Below are 11,358 nucleotides of genomic sequence, written 5' to 3' on the forward strand. Positions count from 1 at the left end.
TAATATTTAAATAAAATATGTAATACACAAAACTGCTTAAAAATTGTAATCACTTATGCGCTTTGTTATAACACTGATTACTTGGAACGTCAAATTGACGAAATTTTGAAAAGTACAACAATCTGCACAATCATAATGAAAGTATAGCGCTTAATAACCTCATTCATTTATACATAAAATTTACTTATTAACAGTTCTAAAATTAAAATTACTTTACTCTTAAAAGAATTATTAAATTTTTCGTTAAAACTTATCTTTGTCTTAATAATATTCATAATTTGAATTTTTTATTTTGTAAGAAGCATAATTATTAATAAAGAACATCTCGTAAAATTTCATGCGGGCAACAATCGCAATTCCATTCCACTATATATCAACGAAGAAAATGAATTTGTCTCTTTGATTATGGAGGATTTTATTTGATTTACAGACAATGAAGTTTTAGGACAAAATTGATTTAGGATAAGAAATACATTGTAACAATTAAAGATTTCACTGTTGTAAATAGAGTAACCCACGATCTATTTAGCTGATACTTCAAATTCAGCTTTGCGTTGAAATTTCGCTTCATCGATTCGGCAACACGAAACTCGCTTCGCTTCTCCATTAATTGCCTCGCGTTATTCCACTGAAATGTCGTAGTTGAGCCGCGATCAATACTAACGACACAACGGGGCGTGTATATGCACGTTAAAAAAAGGAGACATCGTATAAATAATCGTAGCGTAAAACGGATATTTCGAAACGGAACTGGAATACGCTGCGGGATGCCGCGCGCGGCTGAAATCGGTCGCGAGAAAATGAACGAGCTCGTCCAATTAATTTTTATCTCATGGCAGGAGCGGAAGATACGCGATCGGAAGGGCTCGATCGAAAACGAGACGGGATAGACGGGATGTACCGCGCCGAATTATTCTTCAACAGATTGAAGGTGTTATCGGACTGGCTCCACTTTCAACATTAAATCCGCACTTCGTTGGCTATTAAACCACTTGAGATATTTTACGTCGTCTCGGACGAGTGTCCTCTCGAAATATCCCCCGTTGCTTCCAACGAGGATAGGAGGAAAACTTGTTAATCGGTCGACGTCGATCGAGATGTATCTCGGATTTTCTGCAATTTCCGTCATCTCCGATTTCTCGATTGCAAAAATAGCACGATATGTGTTAACCAATAATAACAACTCGAGCTGTTGTGAGACTAAATAAATCTAATCTTTGTATACAATAATTTATATAGTTTTAAAATATAAGTCTTAAAATATGTATATATCAATTTGATATAAAACGCGTGATAAAATAATACTTTTATACTATATATATATTATATAAAATAATATTATAGATTATCGGGAAATAAGTTAGAGGTTGAATGTTTTGGAAGATGTGAAAGAATATATATTTCGAAATTATTTTGACAATTATTAAAAGTATTTTTCGCAACTGGAAATTATCCTGTCAAGAAGAAGCAATTCGTTTTGGCAGGGTTCAATTTGATCAGTTCCATGAATTTTGTAACGCGCGAGTTATCCTCCTCGTCGACGTGATCGCCGAGTAGATCCGTTAAATTCTCTGGCGTTTTTTACAAGCCCGTAAGGGACAGGACCACCCTCTTCGAGATCGACGTTCTCTCTCGTTTCGAAACTGGAGAAAGATGATGCGTACATAGCGTATATATGCGAGTCGAGCCCGTGGTTACGACTAATGCACGCGGTGCAGCATGTATATTCGATTACCAGGTCCTCGTCAAACGTCGAAAGCCTCATCACCATACTAATTAGCCGTCCAACTAATGGGAAGTATAAGTCAGAGGTCGTGTCATGCTTATCTTCCTTCGGTAAAATACACGATGGCGGAGAAGAGCGGAAGAAAAGAGAGGAAGAGAGAAAGAGATAAAGAAAAAGAAAGGGAGGAGAAACGATTTTAAAGAAATTATGAGAGAAAAACAGACAAGAAGATGCAACGTAAAACTGCGTTTATCAGATTTTCGTTTGTTGAACAAATTCACACTTTGATTACAACTTTATGAGAAAGATATATTAGTGTTGTGAACTGTACGTTTTGTTGTTCTTTATTTTTTTAAATTCGTTGATTTTTAAGTATATATGTATATTTTTAGATGTTTAGATACCTGCTCCTGTAAATTCTTAATAAATATTGAGTCAGGATTCTAAAAGTATGAAAAAATTACTTAGAAATTATACAGACTTGCTCTTGCAGAGCACAGATCTCATACGTGAAGTTTGTGCTTTCATTCAGATCACAAAGATCTTGATCAACTTTCTCGATAATTTAAAAATTTATGTGCTCTTATATATATTTCCATCCTATTTCTCATTTTTCACTCTAGAGATTTATCCTTTTTCAATTTTATAGATTTCTATTCACGTAAATCCTATCTTTCTTTTTCGCACATTTTCAATCTCGCGAACTCATTGAACCGTAGACCGGAACTTCTGCGACACGCAGATTCTCGCTTCCAAAATCCTTCGTACCAATGTCCTTAAAAAGTTCCATCGACTCTTTTTTGCCTCATAAATCTCCCACGCCGCAGACTTTCTCGTAAATCGCGACGCACGCGAATCTGCCGGATTATTCTGATAAATGCAGTCCCGCAGTTACCAGGAACAAATAAAAAAAAGGGGAGGAGGAAATACATAAGAGGAAGTCTCGCAAAGTGCGCGTTAGTCGATGGGATTTAACGCTAGTTTGACGCAGCCGCATGTTAATCGTGTATTAAGCCAACCGACAGACGGACACACCGTTTCGAAAACTCGTATATTCGTGCCGTACCTATGCATTTCCCGCGGGCATGTTCGACCCCGAGGATACTCCCCAGCGTCTTCAGAGGCGAGTCTCATCTAAAAGGAGAGTGCGTGATTTGCGTTTGCATGGGAACATTAGGGTTTCATCGAGAAGGTAACGGGATAGCTTGATATTGAATCTCGCGAAATATTCGTTCATCGTTTCGTCGATTATTATAAAAAGTCACATGAAAATGTACTTAGTTAAGATAATTTATTAAAATTTATTAATGGTATTATTTATGTAATAATGTTTATTATATATATAAGTGTTCTTTTTTAAAAAATACACTGAGAAAAAAGTTGCTCTTTCAAAAAAATATTAGTTAATTTAACTAAATGGTCACGGGCTGTCAAGCAAATATTTAGTAATTCAAAGAAATAATCTATTTTAAATTACAAAATTTTGTCAACCTAAATATACAAATATTTAAATTAAATAATCACTACGAATTGAATGCAATCAAGTTAATAACTAATTTTTTTTCTCAGTGTACGAAAAGAATCGTTTTACTGAATCTAAAAATCTAAAAATAATTTTGTTGTAATTATTAAAATAATGATGTAGAACGCTCAAGCTGCTAGAATATTAAAATTTTTTGCTCATCACACTTGTTTCCTACATAATTATTTTGATGATCCAAAAAATTATTTGCAGATCTGTATCTAATTAATCTATTTAAATTTTTAAATATTTCAATAATATCGTTCTTCCCAATGTAATTTCAATAGCTGGTTTTAGATTTTATCTTTATAAAGTTTTGGTTGATCCAGTCGAAAAATAATAAGGTTTATTTCTTTTTATTTAGGATTCCTGTAGATAACCTTTTGCCAAGATTATCTTTTATCTATAGGAAAATAAAAGAATTATTTTATTATTTTTCAACCGAATGAAAACTCAATAAGATAAAATCTAAAACAATCTTGCGGTAAATTCGGATTTCTCTCATGCATTGAGTTCATCTTTTTAAAATCAAATCGTTTCGTGAAAATTTTGACCTTTCCTTCTGCACTGTCGTATTGTTATTCTCACGATTTTTCGCCGAGATTTTTTTCGTAAAAAAAACTGCAACGCGTAAAAGGAGACGCCCGGACAAAGCCGGCCAAAGTAAACATCGATTATCGGCACTTACCGTTGCTGAGCTCCTCGTAGACAGGATTATAAAGGTCCTGCGATGTGTAAGGATCAGGACCGGGGCTACTGCAGACGAACACCCCTCTTCCGCCATCCTTAACGTCCAGCATCTGCGTCGTGATAACAAAAGTATAAGTTAGAGAAAAAGGGTACGGACGACGTGACGTGGAAAATAATGTCATAATATTTCTAAACATTGCACTTTTTGTGTTATTGAATAATATCTTATAACTGTTACTTACATTTTATAGTATCGTATATGCAAAGTATAACGAAGGACGCAAGTATTAGAAGCTTTGATCATGAATAATTGAAAGGAAGTTACACTGTGATTAATTTCAATACAATCTCAATTCTATCGCAATATAATAAATTGTACGCCGTTTGAGAATTAAGACCGCCGCCATTTTCTTCATCGCTTTGCGGGGTTGAAAGGTAATTAGTCCCGAGTTGTGACTAAAATAGGTCAACTTGTTACAAACGAGCCGGGGTTCGCATTTCCACGGTTGTTTTACGAGACTTTAGGAACGGCGACTTGTTTACGACAACGTTGGAAAACAATTAGCGAATAAAGGAAAGGGATGCAGAGGATGGGGGAGGGGTAGATGGAAGGAGAATAGCTAGAAGAAACTTGAGGGATGACTGGCACGGGTACCAGACGAGAATCTTAACACTCTTTCAACCTCCGTGTTCTCTGGTCGACGATTAACTCGTTCCTCTTCCTCTCCTTCCCTTTGGAATTTTCGCCCACCGCGTTGGGATTTCAGCCTCGGAAACGCTGACTCGATCACCGGAAAAGCGAGGGTGTCGAAAGTTAATCCCTAAATTGGTAAGCAGCTTATACATCACGGCAGGATAATAAGGAAAGCCGTGTAAAAGAGTTCTCTCTTTTGAGAGAGAAAGAGATAGAAACATTTATCTCAATAGCTAATTCCATTTCTACTGGCACTTTCTGGATGATAGATTGAACAAGACGAATTTGAATCTTCAATCAAATTTTGAATCTTCTGTAATAAAAAATGTCTTGCCAAATTGTGTTTTCCCAATAATTGCGTTAGATTCTTCATTATCTATCTCGAAAAGACGCTAGATGGAAGAGTTTCTTTCCGGAATATCTTTGTCGCAGCACGAGAGTTGATCGAAACATCCAATGGATATCAGAGAGAAATGTAACAGACATGCGACATAATCATGGATTCGATTTAATCCCTTTGCCTCGTCCTTGTAATGGCTGTAATGTGTTGTTGTAACTCTGCCGCAAAGGGTTTCTAGTCTCCGTAGCGGCGGAATCCATGTCCTCTGTTGGTTTCCGAGTTGAAAATCTGCCACCAGCTGCTCTCCAGTTTGGTCGAGGTGTCGCGTTAACGGGCGCAAATGACGCACTGTGATCCCCAATCTATCTCGCTATCACTCTCACTCGTCCGGGGACTCATAATGTTCTGTGATCCCATCGGATATCATACGCATGGTAATTGAAACCGGTCTAATTTCGAAGAGCTCAATTTCCCATACGATATATACATTTCTCGGCGAAAATCCGACATTATTTCAATTTGACGTATTATATTCTAACCCTCTTAACGTCTGCCAATTTTTGGCGCAATAAACGAAATTTTATTCTCAAATTTCATTTTCATTTTTATTGAAATTCAATTTTTATTAACTAAATGCTTTAACATTTGAATTAAAATCTATTTGATTTCTTTAACAAAGATATTGAAAAGTATTTTTTTTAACGTAAGAATAGTAAAAGAATTTGGGCTGAACAAAAATCGAGATTGCAAATGGAGGGAATAAAAATACGCGGACGGAAGATTAAGACTAAGTTTAAAAAAATCTCTCTGAAAAGGTTGCATTTAGAAAGAAGAAACCAATATCAAGAATAGATTAATTAAAACGATTGAAAGATTTCCACGAGTATATCCCACGCGCGACTTATATTCATTTCGACATATCTCCTTGACACGTTCGAGTTAAATTTTTCCTCGTAATCTCGATATTCTTATCTACAGGAAACCACCCACGTGGTTTTCCGCCAGATCTCCTCGCGAACATTAATTTATAATGTTGCCTCTTTTACGAGGATACTTTTTATCTCAAACGAATCGTAATGTAGTCTCGCGTAAAATGGGATGATCGCGACGCGTGACGTAAATTCTACCCCGTACGGGGGTTGAAATATCGCTGATAGCGAGTGGGAGTATCAGATTCATGCGAGGGTGGGTACGCGGTCTACGTTTCTATCTAAAATTATATCTCCCGAATTGTGCGAGTCGCGTTTCCTGCCGCCTACTCCTCGGCCGGATGGACAAATGGATCCGATCGGATGTGTTGGTATATATACATACGTGTCTGTTTTCCATATTTCTCACGAGATCTGTCGCGAGTCGCGACGATGATATGACGAACGCGTGAAAGATCCTTCTGTATACTAAAAGCGATGATATATAGTAGCGTGGGCCGAAAGGTCGAACGTCGTCGTCGATTTTACAAAACATCGGAAAAATAATGGATAAATGCATTCTGTCGAGTTGCATCCAGTCTACGAGGCCAATCGATTGCACAGTTTCATTGTGTACAGAAATATCACGAAACACGGTTTTATGTAGATACAACGCGGTATAACCCGAATAAAATACTATTTTGCACGCGCTATCGGTTAGCGTATTATGTTGCAACAATCGTGGGATGCGAAAACATATTGAAATATTCTCAATTTACCAATATGTTGTACCAGATTCGTATTTTGCTGTGTGTGTTTATATGCATATATTCTTTGTTTGCCACTACTAAAGAATATATTGAGATTAAAGTTAGAAGAATTTTCGTATATAATTTAAATAAAATTTAAATCTAAATATAAATGCAATATTTTTCTGAGGAAATGTAATAACAGTTAATTATATCTAATTTTGCAGGGAAATTTGGTATTTTGTCTTTTTTTTTCGGACTTGTTGCGGAAATGCTTGTGATTTTTTAACGATAGCTCTTAAGTACAAATATCTGTAATCCGGTCTTCTGGGACGCAATCGAGTGTTCGTAAGATGGAACTTGGACGAGTGTACAAATTGTCAGAATCAAGTTAGTTGCTCGGTGGTCCCGCGTGGAGGCGATTAGGGCAAAGGAAACCGACACGTTTTTTATATGCCCTGCCATTGAATTTCTCAAGGCAGTGCTATCATTCACCGAAAGAAAAGGATCCCTCGTTTCCACTGGCAAGTGCCGGCGATCTTGAAAGGGCAAATAAGATTTATTATTGTGTTTAATTTGAGGAAACTGTCAACCGCGCGTCTACGATTTTTTGAGCGCTTACTCACTTTTTCGCTCTTTAATCCGTATATTTAGTACCGAACATAAAAATTTATCCAGTTGTTTTATTGATCGTAAATTTCATCGGTATTTATTTGTCTGTGAAAAGAAATATTGTAGTATATCAAAGCAAATCGCGAAATTATACAAGTATGATGTATATAATTTTAATAAATAATAAGTTAAACTAGACGCTATGAATAAATCAAATAAATAAAAAATCGATCGAAGTTAGATTGATATCTAATAATATTTGTATATGAATTTTTAAGGATGTATGTATCATCTCTCAATCATTACAATTAAAACATTATAAAAAATATAAAGATTTCATAGATTATTCTATTATGTCTGAATATCTGTAAAATTGGAGCAGAGTTTTCTGATTGATTAATTTAATTTTTTGTTTGCCTTAATTCTTATGTAAATTGTGTTTTACAATATTTATTTGCAAATTTGATGAGGTCATAGTATTACAAGTTAAATCAAACTTTATATTTATTACTTTATAACTTTATATATACTAACAAAATTTTAATAAATATTCGTACAAAAGTTTATTTGGATCCATTTACTCGGTTAAAAATAATTTGCCTGCAGCAAAATATGTCATTTCACTGTATAAAGTTAGCATAAGTAAAATTATTTGTTTTGTTTTTTGAAGTTGGTTTCAATTGAGCGTATTTATGACAAAAATTTTTAGCCGATATTGTACAGCCATAACATCTTTGAAAACATTTTTCAATTCTTCAAACAACTTGCTGAAATGGAAAATATTTTAAAAAATTTATACAAATACTATTAAACATTAAGCTAGTTATATTTAATGTTTTTTATAAAATATAAAAATGTAATTGTTTTTTTTAAATATTGTCTTTACTTATGAATGTGTTAATATTTATGTCATCTATAAATATATAAATATCTATGTCATTTATACTATTTAGCGTATTTGAACTAAATTATTGTAGCATGTATACTGAAATACAATTTTCACAATTTTTACTTGGTTCCATTGACAAGATAATTTTTACTTAAATGTCCTGTCACGAAAAATAGAGTCGGCTCTTTCGAAAGTTGAGTTACGAGTTCGCCAAGTCGCGTGTCCAACCTTCGACCTCTTGGAATTGAGTTAGGCACCATTAGCGCGAGCTCGAGATAGAATGAAGGCAGAACCTGGTTTCCTGAATCAAACTTACGCTCATAGCTCATCTAAATGATGCAAAATGGCAAGAAGACTTCCTCTCTAAGCGAGTAAATATCAAATTTTTTAAGATAGAACAAATAAACGAGGTCGAAATTGTCGTACGAAATGTGTCATACTCGGTCATATTAACTTTTTAATGTGTAAAATTTTTCATCATTTATTTTACGTAATTTTTTTAAACTTATGATTACACCTCTATTTCAGTTTTAATATTAAATTTCTTATTTCCTGCAATTTCATTTTGGGATATTCGGCAGGGTTTTGGGATAAAATAATCTCGCATTTACTGGGAACAGAAGGCAGACCTTAGCTCTCGTAAAGGCACTGCCACATTTTTAGGCGAGTTATTAGAGTTGGCAGAGTTCCACACGTTCGAAGAATTTTCAATCTTCCGGCTAAGAATTCGATATTCGGCTAGTTTCATTGGCGTGTGCGAATCTGATTATCCTAATGATTTTACGGTACCTGATGCGAGTTTTACTTGGCCGAAGAAGCGAAACGTGTAAAAATGCGACCGACTTATCCTCTTCCTTCTTTCTCGCCTCTCTCGTTTCCTTTCGTCAGTATTAAAATTCTATGTCTGTTATATGTCCCCTATAATGGCTGGGCTGGTGCTCATGGGGGCCTTTGAAAAGTTGATCGCTTTAATGATCCCACAGCCTCCTCAGGCGGCCAGCACCTCGCTAAACTTAGATCTCTTGGACGTCGGCGACAGTGCATACTTAAAGTGCCTTAGCCAACATAAAAGAGAGACGAGGGGTCGCCTCGTCTTTCCATCTAACGGCAAAAGTTTGCGACATAAATAATCAGGAACTTTCCTGAATTAATTTCAATCGATCGAAAAATTCGGGATTTCACCAGGTGGAGTTTCATTAGAAACGTGTTTTTGAAGGGAAATGAGTTTACAGATATTCCGAATTAATAACATATTAAAGCAATGAAAAATTGGATACGAGAATTATTCACAATAATTAAAAAAAGTATCCATTTTTTAGGTATATTTGTGTTATTTTTCTATTATTTCTTTTTATCCAATTGTAACGAGATAGACATTCCTCTCAAATATCAAAGTGAATAATCTTATCTGCATCCTAATTTCATATCTAATGCTTCTTGACATGTCATTTCGAGTATATAGTGTCTGTAAATTCAAGCGAAGCAATCTCTGGCGTTCTACATACCATGCATAATATGGAGCTCGTTGGCATATGTGTACCTGTATAGATATTACACTCTGTGTGTGTGTGTGTGTGTGTGTGTGTATATATGTATATGCACACACACACACACACACACACACACACACACACACACACACCACACACGTGTCAATATGTCGTGACTGTATCCCGTTACCGTAACCCGCTAATTGTTAGTTACTGCGCCAATTGCATTAGGTTCTAAGTCCGGGGTAGCCAGCCCTTGCCTCTCGCTCCTTCATCGTTATGTCGCTATTGCTTTGCAGATACCAACGTCCCAGGCTAACGACGCGGCACCGACGCGCGTAATCGAGCCGACAACAGGTGGATGTTAGATCGATAGATTCGCTGGTGGTTTGGCCGTCTAGCGGCTTATCCGGTGCGGCATAGTGAGATTTATGACGGGATCGATAACGGTAAAAAGAACTCGGACGAAATAATTACGGCCTAGTCGTCGTCGAATGAACGCGCGCGAAACACCCCCACACGTCACGATTCTAACTTCGTAATACACTTTCGTAGTCAAAACGATCCCTGTAATTTCCTTATCACGCATGTAACTTTGGTAACACAGCTTGTATTCAAACTGCACGGGGAACACGAAAATTTTCTTATCGTCATTGAGATTCTTAATGAATTTTCTAGTTTAACGAGGATCAAATACCATATCGAGTAAATAAAAGTTAAAGAATAATCGATTGCTCAAAAGAGAAAATGTGTTTCAATAGTAATTAATTAATTTTACTAAATTTATCGAATAATACATAAATTAGAGCAAAAATTAAATATGTAAAGAGAAAAGTTTCTTTTTTGTCTCAATGTAAGAATCTAAAGTTGCAATAGATTATAAATTTTAATGTAATTTCTTAAAAGTTATAAAGATACAATTCTATTAGCACAATTTTTTTCAGTAAGAATATATAATAATTGATGTCTATAATGTCTGCAATATTTAAGAGCATTCTCTTTTATTCTCTTTTTATGTATATATACAGAGATAATTGTGGCATATATTTGAAGCTGAATTATTTAAATGACAAACGGACGTTTTGAAAATGACATTACATATGATTTTGACAGACGCGAACAATTTAATAATATTCAAATATTTGAGTTTTACTTGACCTCTTTCCGAGCGTTCGCTTCAAGAGGAAGCATTTTTAGAGAAAAGGAACTTCTTTCAAAGAAACGTACAGCGCAGAATGGTCGGTAAATTGGAGACACGTTACTGTCGGGATTTTCTGGTCTACCAAATTCTTTTGATTCGTTGACATACAAATATTTAAGCCTGATTCGACTTCATATTTGCAAATCGACAAACTGTCACCCAGTTGAGAAAGATCACGACGAAAAGCTTTTTGCAAAAGCGCAATGTAATTGACACGTAGTTGTCGAGATCATCGGATTTTATTACTTGAGAAGAAAATTCTAATTTCACTAATTTTTTATGCATATATAGTAGAATAGAATCAGATATCAACTTTTAATTGAAACAATGAAGTCTCTTGTTCTGTCTTGGGATTTTTAAAGAAAATTCACACACGTGCTATTATTCAGCAGGAGAACACTTTTTACTTCCCTTCAGTTCTTACTTCTACGATGAAATCCAGATCTTGAAAAATATATAGAATGTATCAACCTATCTGCAGATCCTTTCATTCACATCAGATATATATGTATATATATGTATATATATATATATATA

General features: G+C 35.2%; 1 protein-coding gene across 1 annotated transcript in view; it reads right to left on the minus strand.

Moving 5' to 3' along the window:
- Positions 1-11,358, minus strand: part of LOC108686492 — an 86,476-nt gene that overhangs the window by 3,310 nt on the left and 71,808 nt on the right. Inside the window, exon 5 of the mRNA XM_018191830.1 lies at positions 3,937-4,048. Within this exon, the coding sequence (XP_018047319.1) occupies positions 3,937-4,048 (112 nt within the window). The remainder of the gene's footprint in view (positions 1-3,936; positions 4,049-11,358) is intronic.

Source organism: Atta colombica, unplaced genomic scaffold (assembly GCF_001594045.1).
Source record: "Atta colombica isolate Treedump-2 unplaced genomic scaffold, Acol1.0 scaffold187, whole genome shotgun sequence".
Classification (NCBI taxonomy): Eukaryota; Metazoa; Arthropoda; class Insecta; order Hymenoptera; family Formicidae; genus Atta; species Atta colombica.